The sequence below is a fragment of the Seriola aureovittata genome, chromosome 8, assembly GCF_021018895.1.
Source record: "Seriola aureovittata isolate HTS-2021-v1 ecotype China chromosome 8, ASM2101889v1, whole genome shotgun sequence".
In the NCBI taxonomy this organism is placed as follows: Eukaryota; Metazoa; Chordata; class Actinopteri; order Carangiformes; family Carangidae; genus Seriola; species Seriola aureovittata.
Genome location: NC_079371.1, coordinates 17,865,633 through 17,891,217, shown reverse-complemented (window position 1 = coordinate 17,891,217; position 25,585 = coordinate 17,865,633). Strand labels below are relative to the sequence as shown.

General features: G+C 40.9%; 4 protein-coding genes across 9 annotated transcripts; 1 reads left to right on the top strand and 3 right to left on the bottom strand.

The window, feature by feature from the left end:
- Positions 1-817: 817 nt before the first annotated feature.
- On the bottom strand, positions 818-5,906 carry LOC130173100 (uncharacterized). 3 transcript variants are annotated; one of them, XM_056382027.1, is made up of 11 exons: positions 5,796-5,906; positions 4,744-4,938; positions 3,163-3,627; positions 2,990-3,082; positions 2,779-2,889; positions 2,570-2,679; positions 2,282-2,473; positions 2,008-2,170; positions 1,749-1,914; positions 1,415-1,509; positions 818-1,323 (listed from the first exon to the last, which is right to left on the bottom strand). In XM_056382027.1, the coding sequence occupies exons 2-11, from the start codon at positions 4,898-4,900 to the stop codon at positions 1,238-1,240; spliced, it is 1,638 nt and encodes a 545-aa protein (XP_056238002.1). In that variant the 5' UTR covers positions 4,901-4,938; positions 5,796-5,906; the 3' UTR covers positions 818-1,237. The 3 variants fall into 3 exon arrangements, with proteins under 3 accessions (XP_056238002.1, XP_056238000.1, XP_056238001.1); XM_056382025.1 differs by having other exon boundaries at positions 3,163-4,659; positions 5,796-5,885; XM_056382026.1 differs by having other exon boundaries at positions 2,785-2,889; positions 3,163-4,659; positions 5,796-5,885.
- Positions 5,907-6,059: 153 nt separating this feature from the next.
- Positions 6,060-10,391, top strand: LOC130173101 (cis-aconitate decarboxylase-like). Its single transcript, XM_056382028.1, has 6 exons — positions 6,060-6,177; positions 6,516-6,570; positions 6,979-7,166; positions 7,508-7,600; positions 7,974-8,179; positions 8,763-10,391. The coding sequence occupies exons 1-6, from the start codon at positions 6,160-6,162 to the stop codon at positions 9,688-9,690; spliced, it is 1,488 nt and encodes a 495-aa protein (XP_056238003.1). The 5' UTR covers positions 6,060-6,159; the 3' UTR covers positions 9,691-10,391.
- Positions 10,392-12,555: 2,164 nt separating this feature from the next.
- Positions 12,556-15,455, bottom strand: glod5 (glyoxalase domain containing 5). The gene is made up of 4 exons (XM_056382249.1): positions 15,164-15,455; positions 14,608-14,763; positions 13,740-13,895; positions 12,556-13,566 (listed from the first exon to the last, which is right to left on the bottom strand). The coding sequence occupies exons 1-4, from the start codon at positions 15,218-15,220 to the stop codon at positions 13,423-13,425; spliced, it is 513 nt and encodes a 170-aa protein (XP_056238224.1). The 5' UTR covers positions 15,221-15,455; the 3' UTR covers positions 12,556-13,422.
- A 733-nt stretch (positions 15,456-16,188) lies between these two features.
- On the bottom strand, positions 16,189-23,254 carry rlim (ring finger protein, LIM domain interacting). Of its 4 annotated transcripts, none has more exons than XM_056382244.1 (4): positions 23,035-23,254; positions 21,599-21,827; positions 19,889-19,993; positions 16,189-19,801 (listed from the first exon to the last, which is right to left on the bottom strand). In XM_056382244.1, the coding sequence occupies exons 2-4, from the start codon at positions 21,765-21,767 to the stop codon at positions 18,132-18,134; spliced, it is 1,944 nt and encodes a 647-aa protein (XP_056238219.1). In that variant the 5' UTR covers positions 21,768-21,827; positions 23,035-23,254; the 3' UTR covers positions 16,189-18,131. The 4 variants fall into 4 exon arrangements, with proteins under 4 accessions (XP_056238219.1, XP_056238220.1, XP_056238222.1 ...); XM_056382245.1 differs by having other exon boundaries at positions 21,599-21,824; XM_056382247.1 differs by lacking the exon at positions 23,035-23,254 and adding an exon at positions 22,765-22,891 and having other exon boundaries at positions 21,599-21,824.
- Positions 23,255-25,585: the final 2,331 nt, after the last annotated feature.

Here is a 25,585-nt window from a genome sequence, read left to right as displayed (position 1 = left end):
GCAGTGATATTCCTATAGCAGCTGTTTCGGCATACTCATTCAGGTGCAGTGGGTTCATAAAAGCCAACCAGTCTGTTAAATGAAAACAACCCAGTAAGCTTGTTGGCCTGCTGACCAGCACTGAACTGCCCTCAAGGGTTTCTCACTCTTAACTTTCTGCTTGTAAACAGGTAGCAAGAGCACGGATGGGTGGTCCGATTTCCCAAAAGGGGGCCTTAAGATAGCCCTGTATACTCTCTGGATAGTGAGGTATCACTAGTGCTGGCTCTCATAGCTGCTGATTGCGCTATACTGTTGGCTTGTGGTGGAATATCCACAGCAGTTAGCAGGATGGAGGGGAATTTATTTGGTAGATAAAATGGTTGACTCGTGATTGTAAGGTGACAAACAGGACTGGGAGATTACCTCAACATCTGTGCACCACAAGATGTACCCAGAGGCATTCACACAGTAATTCTCTTCCTCCGTACCTCTCCAGAGGAGATGTAAAAATCTCATTGTTGTCTTCTCTCTCTATGACTACCACAGGCTTGCACACTATCCATGCTGCTTAGGCTGAGGTCCAACAAGTGTTCATACTTCTCCACTAGATTATGACACACCACAAATTCTATTTTCTATTTCTATTTTCACTATGCAGAGTGTCTGCCAAGTCATGAGGTAACTATCTATTGTCCTGCCATCTTGGCATCTTATCTTATCTATGACAGATCAATGCACTGAGTTTCATTTCATATTCAATGACACATTCAGTCATCTTAGCAGATTCATTATGCTTTTATGATACAAATCAGAATACACATTATTTAAATGTGGTTTATTTGTAGAGAAATGTAGCACATGAATGCACAATAAGCTTAAACAGAAATAGCAACAGGAGAGAACTTTGCATTACTTAATTTCTTTACATCTCAATTGTTTGTGAAAACACTTCATAATCTAGTGGAAAATGTATTTAATTTATTCTTCGATGCTTTGGTCGTATTACATGGCATTGTCATGTGAAATATATCTTTTGTTGATAATATAAGATTACAATAATGGGTTTTGAAGAAGAAGCAACATTGAATATTGTAATAGTAGGCTAGTGATTTTATTGGAACACTTACACCAACAAAAAGGAAAGGTACAACCACCACTACATTAGATTTCACTGTATCCGCTTCATAGTTTTTTAAGGAAGCCCTTGGAAATGCAGGAGAAGAAGAAGAGGCTTAAAAAGTGAGGTATATGATGATCACACCATAGTGCTCTTCACTCTGTCAAAGATCTGTTGAACCTTTACTGCAGGGACACAGCCTTCCCTCACAATGGTGATGGTCCCTGTGGACAGAATAAGATAGACTTGAGTGAGAAAGTGTTTGTTTGTAATAAAAGAATAATAGTTTTAAGTGAGAAATTTGATTTTTTTTACCTTCATCAATCCTCAGGCAGTTGACCACAGTAGAAGCAACAATTTCATTTGAGTTCCCATCACACAGAACCCCTTGGATCTTGTGTCCCAGTCGACTGTGGCAAAAACATAAATAGTATTTCAGAATATTTTTTGAATAGTTATTTTTAATAGGTAAGTAAAATTCAAATTCAATAGTGTACAACTGATGAGATTGCATCCATCTTTTGAAAGGAACTCAACATCGAAGTTGGTAATACTCTGAAACATGGCACGATGTGTAGTGGGTCAGCTGAATAACAGCCGACATGCATGAGGACTTGAGTGCAGCAAAATTCTGTGAAAAGACACTTACTTGATGACCATGCTGTGGTGGGTGCTGTCTGCCTCTCCACTGGGATTGGCTGAGGTAATGGCAAGGGGTCCGGTGATGTCACATAGGTGGCAGGTCACAGTGTGGTCAGGGACGCGGATCATGATGCTGTCATTGGTGCCAACACGGTCATAAGCTGGTCCCACTCCTGCACAAGATCATTTAAAGGTCGAGGTGAATACTGGTAACTGTCATTTATTTATCTCAGACAAAGATGTTTAACTGCAGCTGCAAAGTTTACCTAGCCTCGATAGCCAGTCGCCTTTGCTGACAATGCAGCTGATGCCTCCAGGATACACGTTCCTCATGAACTCCCAGAGCAGAGGACTGAAGGGAGGCTTGGCTGCTACCAGCTGCTCCACGCTAGAGATGCAGATACAGATGGGCTTCTCTGCTGGTCTGTCCTGGAGCAGGTCACAGACAACAGGTCGATGAGTTTCACACAGTGTGGAAACTACATTTAATGATCTGTCCCATATTACACTTCAACCAACACCTTATTTTTCAATTTTTACTTTAATGTTGTAGATCTTCTCTATAGCCTGGGGATTCTTGCAGGAGGCGGCCAGGGCGTAGACTGTGTCTGTAGGAATACCACAGACTCCACCTTCCTCCAGAAGGGCAGCGATCTTCAGGAGACCACTGGTAAGTCGTGAATTTGCCACTGGACAAGGCGTCTCTGGAGAGGATTCCCGTTTCATTTGTTTCTATGGGAGGCCATGAAACAAGCAAGGTATTCATCAAGCGAACAGACCAAAATAACAGAAAGAATACAACTCAATAGGAGTGTCTTCATTGCTTACCTTCATTAAGGGAGGGCCCATAGGTAGCAGTCTCTGTGAGAAGATGCAGTTGACCAGTGATGCCAGAGCTCCATATATACAAATTATTGAAAGCAGAGCAAGCATGGCAACTGCGAAGAACAGGTTGTCACAATATTTTATTGAATACAAGGATATTTTTCAGAGAGAATGTAAATAGAAGACTACAGTTTTAAAATATTATGATTTACCCTTACTTTCTAGCCGGTATGGCAGTCGCTGCAGGGTGGACAACAGGAAACAGACCAGAACAACCTCCATGATTGTTGTTAGAACCAGCAAAACCAGGTTCTTGTAGGCAGCTGATATGAACGGTGGAAGGAATTACAACTGGCTCAACTAGTGATAATAATAAAAAGGACAGTAATAATTCTTTTTAAAAAACAATGTGGTCAACCTTACCTATCATCATGAGGAAAGCATTAATGACCAGGAAAGCAATGACTCCTGCTGAAAAACCGTAGGATGCTTCTGTGGGAAATTGTAGCAGGTCACCTGCAAAAAAATGTGATAAGAATTTTGGGTAATTCAGTCGGAACAAATCTCCATCTAATCACATGTTTGTACAAACATACCTGCAAACCTAAACCAGGTCCAGGTTGCCCACACTGCTACATAGAAGGACGAGATGACAGATCCAAAACGCCCACCTCCTGTAACTTGCAGCCGGCTGACATAGATCTGGATGATGGCGCCAGAGATGAGGACCCAAGGGACAGTCAGATTGAGGAAGGAAGGATTTGTGCTTGAGACACGTGCATGGACGGCTGAGAGAGCTGCAACCCCATTTGAAAGGTAGAACAGGGCATCTGAAGCCTGAAGCACTTCGTGGTCTCCCTGTCTGGACCTGTTGCACTTGAAAGCTTTCTGTAGCTGTTCAGTGGAGAGGGGCTGTGGGCCAACAGGGATGAGAGACTTCTCTGCTATTGTGTTGATGAGACGTGAGAAGGTACCATACAGGGAGGCTGCAGTGAACAGGGAGCAAGTCACACCAAAGAAGATGTAGTAACCGTGGAGAGGGATCTGGGGGATTGTTGAGACTGTGAGCAGGACAAAGAACATGTTGTGGATCAGTTCCAGGACATCCATGTTCAAGCTTCCCACACAGAGCACCAAGGCTGCCGCCACAAAGAACCAGTCGCCCACCATCGCTTGCCTCCCTGAGACCACTGTACTCTCCTCTACAATCACAACAGATAGCACAAACTCATCCCAAGCCTTGATGAGCCAATATGTAGCATGAAGACCAAACTTAGTCGTGTGGTAGCAATCTTGGCGCAGATGGGCGTAGTAGCTTGAGAACAGCTGGGTGACTGAGATGATTGAGACCCATGTAGCTCCTAAGCCAAAGGACTTCATGTACCCAAAGCTGTAGAAAGCAAAGATAAAGGGGGCAATAGTGTCACAGAAGAAACCCAAGGCCATGGGCTCTGCGTATTTTGTGTTTTTCTTCTTCTCTTGGCCAATGCTCTGGGCGCTTGCTGAGTTGGCGGTCCCTAGCAGGAGAACATTAAAGAGAGGGGTACCAAAGCCTTTGAGGACTAGACGCTGACTCAGACCTTTGACGAGCAGTGCAGCCGAACCATAGATGGCAAAAAGTAGAATGAGCAACTCAAGAACCCCAGAGACCACAAGAGCCCAGGAGCTCGCTACTACAGCTACTGCTTCAAAAATTAAGGTGGCTGTGATAGCCCCAAAAACAAAAGGCATGATGTAGTTGACTGTGGCAGAGCAGAAGGCTAGGAGGAACGACAGAAGGATATAGGGGACCAGACCAGCAATCGCCGACTCTTTTATGGACAGAAATAAGTGGCAAGCCTCTGCGGTAGCATTCAGACAGGAGCTGTTCGTCACATTGGTGGACAAGGTAATGTTGTTCGCCATTTGATCTGCTAGAGATACTGTTGTAGGAGTTTCATCAAAGGCACCAAAGTAGATTCGAGTGGCACCAAAACTGCTCCAAAGAGCAGCATAGCCAATGAAGGCAGTGCCACTCAGATGATCATATTTTCTGAAGGAAAGCAGTCCAGCCACCAGTTGGCATATACCACCAATTAAGATGAGATGGACACCTGTAAAGATTGTTGTAAATTATATTTATATTACTTTATATTACTTTTTAAAATATTTTCAAGCACATTTACTGCAGTTTTTACCTGCAAGGATGTTCTCCACTCCTACTGGTGCAATGCCAGTATGCGCTTCATTGAAGTTCTGCAGAAGTACGAGGAATGCACTGATCCCATTGGATAACATGCCCAACACTCCTGGTTCACCATAGAAACTGGCTGGAAACCCATCTAATGCTGCCATAGTGTCTTTGTTGTCAAATGGATGTTTTGCTGAAACAGCTGGCAAAGAATATCAAAATGTTTTTAAAAAATGTAATGACGAAGACAAGATATCTATGAATGAATTATGGCCTGTACCTATTTAAAATGTAGTGAGTGGTGAATGATATAATGCAGTACAGATGCAATAATTTGCAAATGTATTGTGAGTACTGTAAGTAACATTCAGAAAGAGACTTTAATGTTTGTAGTAGGAAATAACAACTTACAGCTTAGTGTCTCAGAAAAAGATTAGATAGCAATGAAAAGGCTAATCACTGTAAACCTAATGACATAAGTAGGACCCTTAACTGATGATACCACAATAGACTAGATTGGACTAGCTGTGCTCTAGGGCACAGCTAATGGGGATTCTAACAAATAAACAAATAAACACTAATCTTACTGGGGTGCGAGCTGTAAACTAAAAGAAAATACAAACACAATTCAAAAAGAAAATTTGTATTAGATGTTATTTGATAAGAGTCAAGGCCCAAGAGACAGAGAAGAGCTGTTTTCAACTTTCCTGTTAAATGTCTTAAATACAGCAGCTGTTTGCATGAATAATCTTTTCTGTCATAGATAAGACACTGATGACAGGCAAGGACATATTAAAGTACAGTTAATAAGTTTTATATTTCTACCCTGTGTATTCACCATCTTAAAAATTATGTTAATCAATAACCTTAAATCATCATATTGAAAGCACTTGTGTTTTTTGCTTGAAAAGTGCTCTATTAAAAAAATGAAAATAATAATAATAATAATAATAATAATAATAATAATAATAATAATAATTGTTATTATTATTATTATTATTGTTGTTGTTGTTGTTATTGTTATTATTATTATTGTAAATAATCAAAATGAAGCCTTACTTCGTCAAGATGCTTGCACAGATGTGACGTGTCCTGAAGCAGAGATGCAGGTTTGTCATAAATAAGGCTTACCTGGTTGTAGGAGGAGTTTAATGAAATAGTCCTGACCAGCCCACAGTGTTACCTCCTCTGATGGGGCTGATTATATTAATGGTGAGTACGATGGAAATTCCACCCTTGAACTCTTCCTTGTTCCATTAGGTAAACGAAAGTTACTGTCAAGTCTTTATAAGGCAGGCACCTTCCAACTGAGAAACAGCATCATTCACAACTTCTTCATCACTAGAGAAAAAGGAGGAGACAGCTGGAAGAGAAGAGAAGTAGAAGAAAAACAGGAACGTGACAAAAACACTATACTGAAACCATGATGTCCAAACTGCAGGTAAATATTCTCATTATTTTTGCAGGTGTTTTTAATTAGATGAATTAGACAGTAATGACGGGTGTCATTTTTATTTTTGCTAGAATGAATAAAGAGGATAGGCAGGCATATTAAAACCGTTTGACTTGACTGACCGCTGAAAGATTTAACACAAAATTTTAGATAATTAAATTTGCACCATGTACTCACCAGTAACACACCTTTCAAAGGAGGAAGACAGAGTGAGTGATATTATGGTAATGTCCACTACAGTCTGATTTAAGTAATCTGAGGTAATGCAGTAAATGTACTTCTTAGTAGCTTTCATGTGTATTCAACTGTCTATACTTGTTCCACAGAAAATCATTATGCCAGCATGGGCTGTCAGAGGACTGCATAATTCTGCAGTGGAAGGTAATCCAGCCTCACTACAATAGTTGGTTAATTAATCCTGACTTCCTGTCTTCTTACTATCCTTTTCCCCACTTCATTACAAATGAGGTAACTTGAATTTGCTTATGAAGATAGTAAGATGTAGATGAAAGCCTAGGAAAAAAGCTGGCAAGTAGACGTTGAGTTAGGCTCTACAGACTTTTGGCACTACTTAACCCTACTGTCCAAAAAGCAGTACAACCCTGCCACACAGACTGACATATTACGCTATTGGTTCAGCCTGTAACAAAACAATGTACTTTATTCTCAAACTCAAGCAAATGTATATTCTGTTGTTCAGCCACAGGACATTAAAGATGAATAATCTTCTAATAATCACTTCTGCATTCTTTTCTTCTTTCTTTACACATCATTCCTTCACCTCTGCAGTTTTGAAGTGCCCGGCCCCTGAGGACACAGTCACAGCCAGCTTTGGGAAGTTCATCAGTGAAATAAAGCCCCAGCACTTGTCCTCCGTAGTCCTCCACCGCAGCAAAAGGATGGTGCTGGACAGCATTGGGGTTGGTGTGATTGGCAGCACGACAGACGTGTTTGAACTGGCCCTGCAGCACTGTCAGGTGAGGCACAGGAGGGGAAGGGAAAAAAGGGACGAATGTGACAGATGAAAGCAAATGCCTATTTGAAAAGTTGTCATGGGTCAAATGTACATTGATGGATGAGTTGAAATAAGATGAAAAAACACTAAATTATTATTATGCTGAATTGAATTATGTAACTTGGACACAGGTATTTGATTGACATATGACTCACAAATATCCAGCTTTCTTTAGCTGAAGGAGTCATGAGCTATTTTAAGTAAAGATCTATTTTGAATGTACGTGTGTGAAAACTGAGAAACTGTGACTCATATTTTGTATAATACTCCCTGTGTTTACTTGTCTCTGTCTTTTCCCGTCAGCACATGTACACTCCTGATGACATCAGCTCTGTCTACGGACGCAGGGGCACCAGGCTCTCCCCGACACTGGCAGCTTTTGTCAATGGAGTGGCGGTGAGTATAAATAGGTGGAACAGATATGTTACCATTATCCGCAGTACACCAGACAATTTCAGGGGCACTAATTACTCAGCTATGGTACAATCTAGGCAGCCAACCACAGGAGGCGTTGCTAAAAATACTGAATTGACCCCACATTACCTTTCTGCAGAAATTCAAATTTTTTATGCCTGTAAACATTGCTTGACCTCTATCTCTAAAGAAGGCACATTAATTTCATATTGCACAGTAACATCATGTTCTTTCTATCAGCACACAAAAGTAATGAATAACCATTTCACTGTGTTTAGTTTACACAACGTATTTCTGTGCGCTATAATAGGTATACAATTATTACAGTGCTAAAAAAGTTGTCTTCTTGCTTCAGACTCACTCCATGGACTTTGATGATACGTGGCACCCTGCCACTCATCCCTCAGGAGCAGTCCTTCCTGCTGTGTTAGCACTCAGTGACATGATGCCCACTAACAGAAAACCTAGTGGCCTGGACTTCCTGCTGGCTTTCAATGTCGGCCTTGAGATCCAGGGACGACTGATGAGGTTCTCTAATGAGGCCCACAACATCCCCAAGAGGTGAGCGCCTCATAGCGTGAGTCCTGTTGAAAATAGATACTGTCATTTATATAGGCTAATAACAGCAGGTGTTGTACTTTACCTAAGCGATCATTTAATGGATAAAAAGCCAGTTCCTTGTTGAAGATCCACATGAGTCTGAAGAGATCCATACATGACTCTGCTGATCTCTGCAGTGTGGTTTAAAAGAAGGCCAGTGCAGTGTAATGTGCAGTCTCTTAGTGGTGTCAATGAGCTGTGAAAGGCGTGTTACTGGGACAGCAGAGGCTCTGTGGGTAGTGTTAGCACAAGACTCTATTTGTCAAGTGTTTACACCAAGTCAAATGACCCACCACATTATTTGCTTGTTTTTCAAGTACTGAAATGACTGAAACACAACTTCCTTTAGGATCCCTGAAGTATGCTGTGTCTGTCTGTGGAGAGGAGAGTCACGTAAAAGAGAAGCTGTTTGTCCAAAGAGACACCTTTACACACAGGAGCCCTGCTGTAGCCATGATGGAGAATTCTCCTTTAGTCACAGGACTGAATTCTTCCAAAAAAAAACTAACCAAAGTCTCTTTTCTCTCTTCTCTCTCATCACCAGGTTTCACCCTCCCAGTGTGGTAGGGACAATGGGAAGTGCAGCTGCCTGTGCTCGCCTCTTGTCCTTGGATCACTCCCAGTGCAGTCATGCCTTGGCCATAGCTGCTTCTCTATCTGGAGCCCCAATGGCTAACGCTGCCACTCAGTCTAAACCCCTCCACATCGGCAATGCTTCACGTCTGGGGCTGGAAGCTGCCCTGCTGGCCTCCAGAGGCCTAGAGGCGAGCCCCCTGGTCCTGGACGCTGTCGCAGGCGTGGCCGGCTTCAGTGCTTTTTATGAAGACTACGTGCCACAGCCTTTAAAATCACCCAGTGGTGACAGCCATATGTTCCTGCTAGAGGAGCAGGACATAGGCTTCAAGCGTTTCCCCGCCCATCTGGGGATGCACTGGGTGGCAGATGCTGCAGCCTCGGTCCATAAGCTTCTTGTGGGAGTTGGTCCTGGCACTATTTCCCCAGCTCAAATCCAGGACATCCAGCTCAGAGTCCCCAAATCAAAGTACATCAACAGGCCTTTCCCTGAGTCAGAGCATGAGGCACGCCACTCCTTCCAGTTCAATGCTTGCAGCGCCCTCCTGGATGGCGAGGTGACTGTGCAGTCCTTCACACCCTCTGCCATGAGTCGCCCTGAGCTGCTCGCTCTGCTGAGCCGTGTTCACATGGAGCATCCCCACGACAACCCGGCTAACTTCAACTGCATGTATGGCGAAGTCCAGGTGACACTTGCTGGAGGAGACACCCTGAAGGGCCGCTGTGACACCTTCTACGGTCACTGGCGCAACCCACTGACCAATGAGAGCCTGAGGAAGAAGTTCAGAAACAACGCAGGGACGGTGCTTTCATCAGAGAAGGTTGAGAGGCTGATTGATGTGGTGGACGAGCTGGACAAACATGAGAACTGCACCTCCCTTCTCTCACAGCTGCAATGAACATTTACAGACACACATATAAATACATGAATGAAAATCAAGTAACCTTCAAACTTTAAGTAATAAAATATATTTATTTAAAGACACTGTACTTGTGGCATTACAGTAAATAACATTTAAAGATCAGGACATCTTTGTGGACAACGCCGAAAATATCACATGTCCAACTTACAGTATGACCCTTTACCCTGACGCACTTCATGTGCATGAGCATCAGCTGTAGTCCCCTACCTTGTACACTATAATTACACAACGTTTTGATTATTTTATATTTTTCCAAATTTTTCCACTTGTCTCAATCCATTGTAAATATTTATGTTATGTACTCTATGCTATAATTATTTGATTTTATTGAGATATGAAGTATAATCAAGTTAAAGGGAAAAGCATAGATCTTTCTGTATTGAATAATAAATAAATACTGTGCAAAATATTGCCCTTAATACTGTATGACTGTGCTAAACAAACAATTGTTAATTTGCCTTCTTCAGGACAGAATCCAACAGTCACCTGACTGACATTTATAGTCAAGTGAAAATATGAATGAAGAGATGACTAGCTTTAATAAAATGTACAGCAACCAAGGTTTTTACAACAAGTGCTACAATGTTCAGATAGCTGTTAAGTACTCTTTATTATATTGCATAATTCTTTCTGTATTTTCTGACAAACCATAATAAAAAATTACTTATTTGAACACATTATTTGTATGTTTGTAGAATTATTTAAAAAAGAGCAGGTCAACTGCCAAGGATCATAATGAAATATGATTATAGTACTGTAATTCACTTCTACTCTGAATCGATGTACATGAGAAGAAGAAGTTGTCTTTAATCTTGTGAAAGTAGTAAAAGACAATAGTAAAAGACAATACAAGTTGTCCTGGATGTAACCCCAGTTCTATGATTACATACTCTTCCCTCTAACAGACTTCCCCTCTGGTAGTCACCAGAAGCAAAGGCCCTTAGGAATGTGATATACTCTCAGCTGGGCACGAATCCATGGATACAGCACATGCATGTCAAATCTATGAATTTCATCCATTTGCATGGTTGGAAGCATTTCAGCAATTGCCTTACTGTTGGCATGCATAACAGTTGTGTTGCAATGTGGCTGTTAAGTGTGTACATGTCCAATATCATTCACCTCTCTGTAGCAGCGATGGTCTCCTCCCAGGAAGGAGGGAGTCTTCTCCTCTGATGCCATCATTTCACTGGGGTTGGCAAGGGAGGTATGCAAAATGCTTGGAAGAGGTAAGCGGCAGAACTGGAACACACCAATACACCAACGTCCTTCAATGGGAACGAGGGGATGACACGGTTATGTCCATGCCATATAGCAATCTGTAAGGAGATGCCCGGGGACATTGGTATTCAGAAAGGGCCCACCTGTTGCTTCCATTGCTGCGGGTGTAAGCAGAAAGGGTATCACTGCCAGAAAGGGCTGTTATGATGAGAGCACTAGCAGAGCTGCCTCCACAGTATTGGAAGGCGCACTCTCAGTGGAAACAGATGGTAGCCAAGCTTGGGCGAGCAGGCAATGAGCATGAGGTTGGCATCACTCAGTCCTCGCAGTTCACACTCGCATTGCCTTCTGACGAATGTGAAAACTCACCAGTAACTCTCAAAAAGTGAATTTCACCAGCAAATGGCCGTTCTGTCACTATTGCAGTGTTGTATTGTTCTGTGTGCAACATTATCACCACCCAGCGAACACGGAAACACGGAAACAAGTTCCAGACCAAAGTCTTGATCCACATCTTTGTATTTACATGCTAACCATGATAAGAAAGGTGATAGCATGGTATGTCATTTGGAACCTCCAAACAAAATACAAATACTTGGGATTTCTAAGTGTAGCAGTATTTACATAGGCTTTTCAAATAACCAAATTAGCCATAAAATAGATAGCAAGTAGACAAGACTAGAAATTAATCTGGTTGATTAAGCAGGACTCATAGGCCTACACGAAAACATTGTTGGGACACAGCCTGTCTGTGCAAGTTGACAGTTTATAGAGCACAACAGTCTGGCTTGGCCTTAAATGATCCGATAAATTCATTAGACTCCAAAGTCTTTGTAAGTGTGTTCCTTCCTTCAAATGCCAGCAAGGAGGCACTTTAGTCTTCCTGTGAGCATAGTTGCTCTGCTGTTGGACTTTAGTCTGTTGACTGTTCAGAACAGGCAGTTCATCAATAAGCTTGTAAAGCAAATGTGATTAAAACCTGAAGTGAACTGTTGATGTTGAGGAATATGTCTTTCTTACATATAAGACTTCAATTAGAGGCAGGTAAGTTACTCTCGTTCACCTTTCGTTTGATCAGTTACCCACATTCTGTTATTTCCACATTGCTAAACAAGGTCTGCACATGATTTTTCTTCATTACATCATCGGTAAGCCCATTGCGTTATCCCAAAATATAGCCTATAAGCCTTAGTTGTCATTGCCATTAAAGACTCCAATTTGGTCCTGCGTGTCTGGGTCCTCCTTTCTTTTGCCACATCAGTAACTGTGATATTTCTCTACCCCTGTTTTCACTGAGGCAGAGTTAAAACATTACTGCTGAACAACATACATGATGTAATATTGAGCACTGGGGATTTCCATTTTGCTGAAAATCATCATGCTGAAACATATGCAAGCAAAGGTGCCAAATAATAGAGATTCGGTGCACAGTGCCTGATATGAAAACTAATTATCTTTTGGCAAGAAGAGCATTTTCACACCATTTATCTCAACCCTCTGTTTTAACTATTAGAATCAGTTTAAATCCGAATTGAATCTTTGTTGGATCAAAATCTTTCAAGACTCTTTTCAAATTTAGTTTCATCACACATAGTGTACATGCAACCAGCAAATCCAAGGTGAGAAGCTATGTGATTAAGTTTTATTTTATTCAAACTGCAAGCAATGACCTTTAAAAGTATAGTGTGTAAATAATTGTAAATTCAACTTTTGAGGGAGTAACATTGAATTTCACAGTAGTTATATTGCATGAAGTGTTAACCAGCTGACCAACAAACAAATTGTGTGTTTGCTGCACAATGCTTACTCATGTACTTACTCAGTCTTTTAACAGTCTTGTTTGTCTCTGTCTTGCGTTTTTTGAATGTCAAAAACATGTAGGTTTGACGATTTTTGCCATCACTGTCTCTGCATTAAACTCCACGGCAGCTTGTAGATTTACACCCAGCACATCAGTACAGCTGTTGTAATATACAGCAAATTGGAAAATTGTGTTTATTTTGATTATTAAGTAACATTCATATTATTTCAGTAAAACATTATGAATCACAAGCAATGGAAAATTGTTTTGTTTTGTTTTTCATTCAAATGGGCAAGTTATTCTGCAACAAGAACAAGGAAGAACCTTTTATTACTTTTTGGTTGCACAGAGAGAAAAATCCTCATGTGTAACCCTTTGTTTATATAACTAAACTTTGTCAGGTGTTGACTTTTTCACCTTTCATGGTATTATAAAAAACAAAACAGCCCTTTTCCACACATAATTAAAATAGCAACTAATAGTCAGCAGAACTACACAGGAAATGCGTCTTTCCACAGCCAACCGATGTTATCTAGGCCAGTCTAAATCTAGTGTTTGAACTACAGTCATTTTAGTCTCAAAGCCTCATAGCTGAAACAGTAATTGTGCAAAGTAGGCGTGACGGACAGAGTTGGTGCAGAGTTTGGATGTATTTTCATGTGTTCACAAATAAGGCCGAAGAGGTCTCAGGAAGACCCCTCTGATGTTGACTGGTTGTAGTTCGACACTTCAATGAGATTGTTGTCTGGATCTCTGAAGTACAGTGAGGTGATGGTCCCCACAGCCCCAGTCCTCTGCACTGGACCCTCTTCTATCTTGACTCCACAATCCTGCAGAAGAGGAGATAGAGCAGAAACTGAGACTGAACATTGCAGTGGCACCTAAACAAATGTGACATACAAAGTCGAATAGAGGTCAAGTGGTTTTAAAATGGTGCAGCCACCTTACAGGATTAAGAGAGACATTAGTTATTCAAGACAGTCTGTAATGTTGGCTGAGGTACCTTCAGATGTTCAGCTACTGTAGCCAGAGGGGTTTTGGTTATAAGGCACAGATCTGCAGATCCAGAGGTTGGATACTTGGCTTTTGGCTCAAACTCCTGACCCAGCTGGTGAAGGTTAAACTTCTGCTGCCCAAAACCCAGAGCCTTACGGTTTCCCTACATGATGCAGAAATGACATGAATGGGTGTTAAGAAGTGTTTGAATGTTCAAGGTCCCTCATGAGTGACTGAGTGGCTGACTTTTGATCAAAGCCTGCCATCTAGTGGATTCTCTCTTACACCAAAAGCACAAGAGTATTTCTTTTTCCTTGATCCCTGTATAAGTAATGCATCTGTATAATATTATTATTGTTTTATAAAATGCTTCTGAGCATTAATTTAAGCATTATTATATCATGGTTTATATTGCACCCTGATATGGATCATCTGCTCATGAGGCAGGCGGCCATCCTGACTTTCTATTGAAGCCTTACTGAGACAGAAGGACAATGATGAGAATTTTTTCAGACTTGGTAAATGTCCGACAGCTGAACCTTTGAATTAAAAACTTAAGCTGTCATGTGTACATTGAGATGAAGCTGCAGGTAAATAGATATATTCTGGCTTGAGTTGTTAGGAAAAGTCCACATTTAATTTTAAGTCCATGTCTGTACATTTTCACTCTATGCAAATACCAGCTTGAGAACCTCACTCATCAGTCAGTAATTAAATACAATCTGTAACAGACCAGCGGCTAATGGGTGTCAGGACAAAAGTAAATATCATTGTACATGAGTGGGAAAAGCAAAGGCAACGAGGCCTATATTTACACTATCTGCACATCTGATATTCTCAATAAATACATCTGAATTAATCGAATGAAGGAATACCTTGAAAGTGACAACCTCCATGCCAAGGACTGAGGTGTAAAAGTTGATGGTGTCTGGTACACTTTTCACAGTGATAACCAAATGGTCCAGATGGCTCACTTCAACTGGGCAGCTTCTTTTGAATCTGACATCCCCTCGTGTTTGAAAGGAGACAATCTGAAAGAGGTGAGAGGAATAAATGTATTTAATTAGCTTAATTGGTGTTGACGAATTTAACACAAGGGATAGCAATTTATTCCAGTGCCAACCGCGCCCCCTGGTGGTCACTGTGTACTGCATACTGAAAGCACCTGAAAGGACAGTGTAGTAACACCAGCAAAACATTTATGTAGCCGGGCAGCGATGTAGCAAACTAATACACTGTATTTAGTCTACAAATGTAAGCTGAGAGTCAAATCAAATGAGCCCGTCCCTCAAATGGGTAATTTAGCTATTTGCAGTATTTCGAAACGTTTCGAAAGTCTAAGCCTGTTTCAGTCCTGAGTAACTAAGGAAACAACCATAACAGATGCAGTGTTGGCGGTTCTCTAAAGTAGCAGATAATGATATAAATTACCTTGAAACAGTTCCTCTGAAAATGCGACAAACAACTCCCAACAGCCCGCAGCGCCATCCTCACTGTGGTTTGACACCGACACTTCCGTGTTCCTCCGCTGTGAACTGCTTTCTACCAGGCTTCACCAATGTCTGCACCTTTTCATATACAGTCTATGGTCTGTACCAGACAAAACTGACTGCATGTAGCTTGTTATACCCAGATCAAAAATAACACTCCCTCAGGAATCTGTGACTGTAGCATTAGTTTCAAAGTTCACGTACATTGAGGCATTTTTTGTCTGTCACCTAGAAATGAATGAGGATTTTGACAATTCCTGCCTGTAGGGGTGCTAGTAACAACCATAACACGGTCAAATGCATATGTGATTACACATACACTCAGTGGCCACTGCATCATGTTCACCTGTGCAGCCTAATGACATCCAGAACAACCTTTCTGCCACTTTAAGATCCATCTCTTGCAGTCTTTTTTGACAGTCAACAAAAAAACTTTTTTAGTATTTAGGTCACAGTTAGTGATGGTGTTGTACTGGACTGCACAGTCTCTGTAATAAATATATAATTGAATTTATACATTTCTAATTGAAACCTGAAAAAAATATAAACTCAGTGAGGTAGGCGTTATAGCAGAGATGCTGTATTGTTGGATACCTAATAAAGTGGGCACTGAGCGTATTTTATATTCAGTGATACAGACTATGAGTGAGTGAGCGAATGAGTGTGATTTAACAACACTGGTAGGAAGGGAACACAGACACATCTTCTACTTGCTCTTCACACCATCCCCATGCTCATCATCCAAAGTTGTTAGGATCAGCTTTAAAGGATCATATGATAAATGAAAAACAAAAACCCAAATAAGAACTGGCAGGAAAGAAATATCAAAAAAACATTCACATCAAAGATAAAAATGGAAATAAGAGCAAATTAAGATAAGCTAGAAGAACTCCTAGGGTGTGCCTTGGGATGCAGTATAAAATGATTAAACAGCGCAGTCAGCATACAGAATGCATGACGGCAATGCATTTTGTAGCATAACAACTTTAATTCAGCGGTTAGTTTCATTTAACACCCAGTTAACATACTGCACTGGGTGGGTCACAGAACAAGGCCAAAACTAAAGCATGGCCTAAGAGGGAACATACATTTCATTTACATGTTTATGGTTTTCAACAATGACAACGTCTTGCATTCAAACTTCCCTAGAAGGGCAGTAATAATTGTGATAAAGACATCAAAACAGTGAAACAAGAAACATGACAGGATGGCATTAATAGCGATGCCCTTTTCTTCCCTCAGCCAGTGTTCCTGTTCATCAACAGTGCTATTAAAATCTACAGAACTTCTAAATAAAATAAAATGAACTTCAACACATTTTAAAACATAATAAGTCTTCATTTAAGATTTTAGCCATTAACAACAGTTTTTTAAGAATAGCATACATTTATATCGTGGTTTGTATTGCCGTACTTTCACTTTTGCATGTATTGCACACTGATATGGAGCATCTGCTCGTGAGACAGAGAGAGAGCACAGTGGGTGGGCATCCTAACTTTCTTCTGGAGCCTTACTGAGGCGACAGGACAATTATGTGACTTATTTCAGACTTGGTAAATGTCCGACACCCGAACCTTTGGATTAATAACTTGTCTCTTGTATATTGAGGTGAGGTTGAGAAGGCCACATTCCAATTTAGTTTTTTTCTGGTCATTTCACACTATGCCAATACCAGCTTAGAGAACCTAATTAATCAGTCAATTAATAAAGATGATCCATTATGTTAGTGGCAAAATTATGAATCAGACCACTAGCGAAAGGATGTTAGCACAAAATGATTGTGAAATCGTTTATACATTAAAAAGTAAATGTCCTTTTACATGTGAGGGGGGAAAAAGAAAAGGCTTCTATATTTAAATGTCTGAAATGTCATGCCTGTTAGTATAGTATTTTCGAGGTGGGGAAATTCACATGCCAACAACTTGATCTCAACTCCAAAATCTACTACCAATATTAAGACATCCCTAATTTCTGGTATGAATACTACTCAATCATTTTAATGATCAAGAAAATAAAGATGTCATGAGTCCAAAATAAACTTGTGCTTTGCAAAAGTAACCTTGCTGAATTTCTCTTTCCCTTATTACTGTACATCATTCTTTCTTTTTTTCAGCACACTGAGAATTCACATGGTATATGCCACTCCAAAATAGTAGTTTGTTTGTTTCTGTCTTTCTTTCTTTCAGGTAAACAAAAAAGGAGAGTACAAGTCACACTGTAAATGACAAACCAATTAATGTCCTACATCCTGTGGACATCACAATCTCTAATTCTGCTGTGTACACTGATACCACCTATTTGTTTAACACCAAATTTAGAGATGCTATGATAGAGTAACTGTGGCCAACACTACCCTAATGTTCATGACATCATTTACAGTCCAAAACCAATTCAATGATACAAATAGTATGATTCAAAATTATTTTTACAAGCTTATTTACAGCTAATACTTTGAATTGGTGTAACTAAGAATTGTACCAACACCCCACTTATAGTATATAAAGGCGCCATTGAGGAGCTAATACAAAAGAGGAGATTTGAAGTGCCTGAACTACCTGCAGGTGTGCAGTATTTATAACCCGGTGATTCTTTATTAGATACAGATCTGCTTGTGCACATGGCTTGACGCAGTGCAAAAAACTGCTTGGTCACTACAGGTTGATTTAAACAGCATGCATTGCTTGTGTCTAACTTTGGACTGCATTAATAAATGTCTTACTAGAGTGAATATGTCCCAATGTCACTGTATGGAGCACCCCATATCAAACCTGCAACTGCATTATGATCAAACTCACAAATGGTATGAAAGAAATACAATTCAACAGTGGAGACACATTTCCTCAAAAGCCTCTCATGGACTTGGAATATTAGATTTAGGTTGAGACAAAAGGCCTGCAGTCTGTAATGAACTAAACCACACTTTCTCGATTGGCCGATACCAGGACAGCCCTGCGGCAGATGGGGCAAGTGGAGTTTTCAGACAGCCAGCGATCGATGCAGTGCACATGGTACTCATGAGAACAGGGCAGCTTACGCAGCTTGTTACCTTCTGCATACTCTGTTATGCAGACACTGCAAGTCTTCAAGGCATCACTCTCACCAAAGTTGCGCATGGAGAGGTTGTCAATCTGCTCTTTTGTCAGTCCTTGGGGCTGGTCTTCATCGTCATCATTTAGGAGGAAGAAGTGGGCGAGCCGTAGGAAGGGCAATGAGCTGGGCTCCTCTAGGCTGATAGGTGGTCTCGGTCGAGCTCTGCCACCAGAAGCAGGTGGAACAGTGGCAAGGCCCTCAACCGTATCAGTCTCAACTGTCCTTGCTCTGACTCCAGCAGCCACAGGTGGTTCATCAACATCAGCAGCAGGAGCAGCAGCAGGAGTAGCATCCGGGTTGTTGAGGGCTTCACCCAGATCTGAAGGTGTGTTGGCTCCACGGTTTGAATCTGAAGAATCAGAGTCTGAATCCATGAGGTAGCCAAGTTCACCAAAACCAGTCATAATCTGCCTAATCATAGATTGGAGAGCCATTGAGGTTGCCTCTCCTAAACCTGCATCAGAGATTCTTCGAATAGGGATGCGAATAGTGCTGACGTAGGTCCTCACACCAGCACGCTCAGAGCGTGAAAAAGTCCTACGAAATCCACCACGCTCACTCTCATAAAGAAATGTGTTGTTTGAGTTCTGGGAGCGCGAGCGGGTGCGGCTGGCAATGCTGTCTCTTTGCCGATATTCACCTGGACGCACACGACGCACCTGGAGATCAAGCATAATAGTAGGGGGACGGCGCCCTGCTGCCCCCCCTTCTCCACCCCCTTCTCCCCCAGCAGCTTCTCCTTCCTGAGATTCAACATTTTGGGCCTCTGGGACCAATTCTGCAACAGCCCTAGGTGGCTGAACATCACTGTCAGCAGTGCTTTGCCTGGAAAGAACATGTTGTCGAGTCCGTGAACTGCCCTCCACTTGAGGCACAGGGGGCGCACTGGTGGCAGTGTTAGGGCCTTGAGAACTGTGAGCCTGACGTAGATTAGCAAGACCATCCAGCTGATCCAAGCTGAGAGGAGAGCGGCTCCTTGCTGTACGGGCCCTGGTCCTGCGTGGTTCCGGACTGCGACTCCGGGCTCTCCTTTGTCCTCTGCGTGGAGACGGAGAAAGTGGGGGTTGTACTGGTGGGGCAGCAGGCGAGCTGGGAGGTTCTCCTAAAATCTCTTGTGAAACAACCTCTTCTAGTTCTGGTTCTGGTTCCACTATGACAGCCAGCTCCTCTACAACTGGTTCTTCAACCACTTCTGTCTCCATGGGGACCTGCGGTTCAGCATTTGCCCCCACTTCTTGTCCCTCTGGAGACTCCTCTGGAGACTCCTGCTCCCCTTCAGCAGCCGCCTGCTGCTCAGCAAGGTTACGGTTCACACTGATTTCAAGGCTGAAGCGAAAATCGCCACTGTTTGGGTTAGTCTGGCTGACTGCCCGCCATGACTGGTTTCCACGATGACCAGTTCTGGTTGTGTTGCCTGTGCGCCTCACTGTGTTCAGCCAATCCAGGAGACTATCCCCACTGGCAGGATCCTCAGAGCTTTCTGGTTGTACTGAAAATCAGCAGAGTTAACACGTGACAAATCATATCTGAATTTGACAGTGAAACGGTCAAAGAAGAAAAGAAATGGAAAACTTACCAACTGGATCTTCTCCAGTTTCAGCACTGGGTGTGTTATTCTGCTGTTCTGGACCATCTTTGATTTGCTGAAGTCTATTAAACAGTTCGTCCTCTGTTACCTCCCCTGCAAGAGTGATTACAAAATAGAACAAAAGTATGATATTAAAAAAAGGAAAAAAAAAATACTTTTGGCAATTATTACATTCCTTTCCTGAAGATTAAGTGTTTACTCCCTATTCAGAAGTCTGACCACCAGCATAAGAGGGGGAGAGACATTGCAGTTGGCTGGGAGGAACTGGCAGTTTAACTCCCAACAAGAACACAAGGTTAATGCACAGAAAGAGGAAACATTTGTAGAGAAACACGCTGTTATAGCTACATATCTGGCAGCTAGAGAACTAGTTCTAATTTCTGTACGATATTGGCCCATAGATCTGTTTGGTTGTCTTTAAACACATCAACAGGACAATATTGAAAACATCCAGACTTACCAGGGCATGCCACTGTCCAAACAATGCCCTCTCCTTGCAGGGTACTTCACTAAAGGACGTTCCAAACTTACATTCCCCCTCCCACTGTCCTGGGACAGAAATGGATTGGGCGTCTTCAGTAATCCGTAGGCTGTTGCATTTCGAGCAGACTAACAAATCCAAAACTAGAGGTCTAAGTTTAACTTTTATTATAACTTCTCTTTTTACCGGGCAAGTAGGAAATTTGTGGGGACAGAGGAGGATACTGATTTTACGAATAGATCATGAGAAGATATAATGTTGATTTCAATAGTGCAACATGTCTTGGGCACTTTTTTGTAGGGCTATGCACCATTAGCCTATTATAGAAATTTTTAAAACAGTAGCAGTAGTATTTCGAAGGAATACCAACACTAAGTTAATATTTGTGTGTGTGTGTGTGTGTGTGTGTGTGTATGTATGTATATTTGAAAGACCTCTACACCAAAAATATTTAAAAATCTAATATTCGGGCCCAAAAAAAAAGTAATTTAAAAATCTAATATTCAAATATAAACTTTATACTTTATCAACTTAAAACACTTGAGCAGTTGGGTTGCAGTATAGTTTGTGTGACATCACAGCACAACATGACAGATAATCTGGTTTAGTTACTCATTAAGTAAAAGGAGAATGTTCACATTTTCTAGACCAGATGTGACTGGTCTGAATCACTACTTCTTTCAAGAGGCACTGTAGCTTATTTATTTGCTCTGCAAGATGACGTTTAATGTGAAGCACCAGACATACATTGCACATAAAAGCCACAGGGTATTAACGTAATAATAAATGTTATGATTTAAGTTTGTCTAAACCTATATTTGAACTTTTAAAAAAATCTTTCTAGCAGCAGTTTGAAACTTTGAGAAAGAGGACTAAGACTAAGCATAGAAAGGGAGAGACATTAAAAGTTAACGAGGATTTCATTGTTAAAAAAAAAAAAGCAAAACTCAAAATGACTGAATCCTTTGTCCACACAAGCTTTGTAGGAACACTTGCTCATCTTTCTGACAGGCATCTGTTTGACCTCACTTGGTGTCATTTTAATTCACACTGAATACCTGAAGTGTACCAAGTACTGATAACTAGTCTTACGTGTTTTATAATAAAACTAATTCCCCTGTGAGCAGCTTAAATTCATACAAATGTTAATGTTTCCACAGTCACAGATTATCTTTACAAGAATAAAGAATAGTGTAATTAGATAACAGGTTTATTACCTGGAGTGCCTAAGAGATTGTTGTCTCTCATGAGACGATAGTCTTCATCACTGAGATTGTTGACAAACTGGTAGAAGGCCTCCTCCCTATCCAGCCGGTCCAGCTGCCTCCTGCGTTGTGACTCTGGCTGGTCACTGCCACTCTGGTCTAGACTGTCAGACCCTTCCATGGTTCAGAAGGGAGGGGGGTTGAGGGGTGTTCTCCAATCCTCAGCAAGATCCAGTTGCTGCTGCAAGAAAAAAAAGTTTAGCTGTTTATCAAGAACAGATGGTTTGCCCAGCTAGTTGACTTTACATCTATTGTAGAGGAGTTAAGGTAGTAAGACTCCTCAAATGTATAACAGGATTTTACAAAAGGGATTCACTACTGGGGCACCTGAAAACGTCTTATTTGGCAATTTTAAGTATTTCCAGTCTATTCTAGTCTATGAATGCAATGGCTACATCAGTGCATTACTATCAACCAGGGAAATAATCATCAAGAGAAAACTCGGATCAAAATACAGCATCACAATGAAACACGCTCAACATCTGAGAGATACATTGACTCAGTGCCTAATGTTAACATGGTTTGCATCCACTGGTTGCAAGACAGACTGACAACCTACTACTCACGCAGCACCAGCTAGCTCAGTCGCTGCGTTTACCGTAACGTACAACGCACTTTTCCTGAACATATAAGAAAATGTGACTGTTTAATATCTATAATATAAGTACACTGATTAATGGGTTGTGTGTTTTGTAATTCCCACAGGAAAGCAGTATGTTGGTCAAAGTCGAGATAAAAACAAAATGGCATCATCTAGCTTAGCTTACGCTAGCTAGATAGCTATTAGCATCGTACACGGACGCTAACACTGTCAACTTCAACAACTGCTAGCTTTTAATGAGAAACTACTATGTTTGTGATAACATTAAACAGATGAGCGACTTTGTGGTGAGTGTGATACCATTTCTATCGCGAAACGATGTTCTTAGATGGCCAAATAACCCCAGTTATGTGGAGCTTTCACTACGCTAAAGCTTGTTAGCTTTCATGTTAACTAGCCGAGTGGCTAGCTGCATTCACTACCAACGAGAAATCCAACAGTAGCTAACGCTAACTTAGCCAGTAACTTCGTGAGACGTGTCCTCCGTTGCATTAACTTCACGTAAATACTTATTTACCGAAATGTCGTTAATTTCAGGAAACAGTGCGTATATCGGACATTTTCTTTGTTTACTGTTACTGAAAATTCAAACAAAACACGAGGGTGTCATTAAAAATACATTGACGCTACTGTTAGCATCACCGCAAGCTAACTAAGTAAACGACGTCAATCAATGACGTTCACAACCAGAACCTAACCAGAGCAAACAAGCTAAAATTAGCTAGCTAATGAAAATAAACCTAATCACAGTGAATACACATCCGTCACCAAATCGCTGATATTTTACCTGTTCACTGATGCTTGTAGCAATGTAATCGCACTGCCCTCTTGTTCTTCAAATATCCTCTGAAAAACGCTTGGTTGTTTAGCTAAGTGCGATTTCAGGATTCCATTTTCTTTCTTTTGGGAAGGCTACAATGATGTTCCGGAAACTGAGAATATACACACGTTTTTCCCTGAGTTTAACCTCCCAGGTAGACACAGCGCCGCACTAACCATGGCCCACTACACGATCTAAATGGTTTGAGTGTACGGCTACCAATCGTAACGGAGGAGGCGAGGTGAGCCGAACGCAGCCCTATAAGTGGGGCTGCCTGAAAGACTCAGCTCAGGGCAAAGCAAGGCAAGTAGTCCTCTAAGAAGAGTATTAGAAAAAGGATGTTTGTTTGGGACAGTGTGCCGCTGTTCAGCTGTAGCGTCACGATGCGGTTGTAAATGCAAATACTCTTACCTTCTGCAGAATCCAGGCTGTAGGACAAATATCTGTAAAGTACAGGCACACCAGTCTGCTTAAATCGCCAGTCGGCATTTTACAAAATCATCTGTTTTATGTAGGCTACATAACCATACCTGGAATTTATTCAGTAGCATCCAGTTATCTATGTCACATAAATTGCAGCAACTAATATATTTCATAAGTATTATCATTCAAATTATGTCATTATTTTAGAATATTTAATCCAATTTTGAGTCCATTTGTAGTCCAGTGTGTTTTTAAAACATTAAACTATTCTCTTGTAAAACAAAGGCAATAGCAAATGGTCACATTGGATTAAATATTTCTATGATAATTACACAGACAAAATGTCTAATAGTGATTCTTAAATGGCAATGGACAAAGCGCAATAACTAAAATGCTGGTTGACATTTGCTGCATCATTAATGCCTTATTTTATCACATAGTCTCCAGTCCTGTACAACTAGTGATAATGCCACTGCCACTGATGAGTAGGTTATTGCTGCTCTGTCATCAAAAGAGATGTACTGCATTCATGGTAGCCTTTTGTTACATCTACAGGCACATCCACACTGCTGCTTACAACTCATTGTCAGAGGATGGACAATTCATCAAGGCACATCCAAAACAAAAAAACCCACAAAATTGAAAAACACAGCAAGGTACATTAATGATAAACCCCAAAACGGTTGACAGAAGTTTGGGGCACTATTTTTGAATGTCTGAAAGAAAATACCACACCTCCAAATCTAGCTCTTAGATCAAAGAAGATGGTAACATAACAATTCAGTGCATAAAACTGCTGAATTTGACAAATTAATTGTTTTTGCCTTTGAGGTTTAACTTCCTTTCTAGTGTCAACACTGAAAAACATTTCCAGAAAATTCAATTTTTTGCTAAGTCCATAACCTACTATGTTTCTAACTGGATATCTTACCATCTGTCTGTTGTTTTGTATTTTGTCAGCAACTTGTATGAATAATTATTATTAATCATTAGCAACCAAATTGCATTCATTTGCGCACACAAAATGTCAAGAGAATATTTATGTACACATAACTCTGTGGCCGGACACAGTAATTAACTGTATCTGACATACGCATAATACAGCACATGACATATTATGTTTGTAATTACATACTGAAGTGAAATGAACAAAATCTGGATATAGATGTCAACCTACAAACACTATCCCACATGTTCTATGTCTTTATCTTCATACATATATAAAAATGCAAGGCAAAAACATCCTGGTCAACACAGGTCAGAACATCCAAGTTGTCTGTAAAATTCAGAAACAAGTATTGTACCAAGCCAGAGACCGAGAGTATGGTGTTAATATCCCATATTCATTAAAATATCATGGGAAAAATTAAGAGAACTATAGATTTTTTAGAGGAAGAAACACCACAGGCTTATAGCAGGCCCTAGACTTTTGTGTGGGTGGAGGTGGGACAGTATTGATACATCAGCATGCCAGCAAAGACACAGCAGTGACCCTTTGGCTGTGGGTGGCATCTACTTACAGGCCATTTTTAAACCAATGTGCAAAAACTAACTAGCACCCACAGTTGCAGCTATCATGGAAAAACTAATATTCTGATTTTATTTCCATTTTACCTAACACCCAGAAATACACAACTATTAGTGAAGCTAAAAGAGGCTATTGGGCAGTGGTTGAAAGCCTCTGTAGTGGCTTCAAGGTGTTCTAACATACAAAAAAGGATTTACCTAGGATTAGTGCAATGCCTTCTTACTGAATTTAACACATCAGATTAGTCTGTGAAGGTTTGTATTTAAATAAATTTCTTTCTTTTAGAACAAATCTGCATAACAAACAAAAATGTCTTTGAGTAGGCTAATTGTGTAGTTTGTTGACTAAATAAGTAGCTACATGACTGCAAAGCATTGCCAAAATAGACACATACTGATTCTTTTATAATGTTACTGTATGATCTTTTCCATAATGATAAAAAAACAAACACATAAACAATTGTCCTAATGAGAGAGCCACCTATGACTGTCTATGCAATGTGAGCACGCATTGACAAAACAACAAGGATCTAATTTAATTACCACAGGTGTACCTCATCCGTTGCAT

Coding starts and splice junctions, on each gene's coding strand:
- glod5 (XM_056382249.1), bottom strand. CDS start 15,220: ATGGCGCTGCGGGCTGTTGGGAGTTGTTTGTCGCATTTTCAGAGGAAC. Junction 14,764..15,163: donor TTCAGAGGAACTGTTTCAAG/GTAATTTATATC, acceptor CACCTCTTTCAG/ATTGTCTCCTTTCAAACACG. Junction 13,896..14,607: donor TGGAGGTTGTCACTTTCAAG/GTATTCCTTCAT, acceptor TGCATCATGTAG/GGAAACCGTAAGGCTCTGGG.
- LOC130173101 (XM_056382028.1), top strand. Junction 7,167..7,507: donor TGGCCCTGCAGCACTGTCAG/GTGAGGCACAGG, acceptor TTTTCCCGTCAG/CACATGTACACTCCTGATGA. Junction 7,601..7,973: donor CTTTTGTCAATGGAGTGGCG/GTGAGTATAAAT, acceptor TTCTTGCTTCAG/ACTCACTCCATGGACTTTGA.
- LOC130173100 (XM_056382025.1), bottom strand. CDS start 4,900: ATGGCAGCATTAGATGGGTTTCCAGCCAGTTTCTATGGTGAACCAGGA. Junction 2,890..2,989: donor TGCTTTCCTCATGATGATAG/GTAAGGTTGACC, acceptor CGTTCATATCAG/CTGCCTACAAGAACCTGGTT. Junction 1,510..1,748: donor CACCACAGCATGGTCATCAA/GTAAGTGTCTTT, acceptor TTTTTGCCACAG/TCGACTGGGACACAAGATCC.
- rlim (XM_056382244.1), bottom strand. CDS start 21,767: ATGGAAGGGTCTGACAGTCTAGACCAGAGTGGCAGTGACCAGCCAGAG. Junction 19,994..21,598: donor CAATCTCTTAGGCACTCCAG/GTAATAAACCTG, acceptor TCACTCTTGCAG/GGGAGGTAACAGAGGACGAA. Junction 19,802..19,888: donor AACTGGAGAAGATCCAGTTG/GTAAGTTTTCCA, acceptor GCTGATTTTCAG/TACAACCAGAAAGCTCTGAG.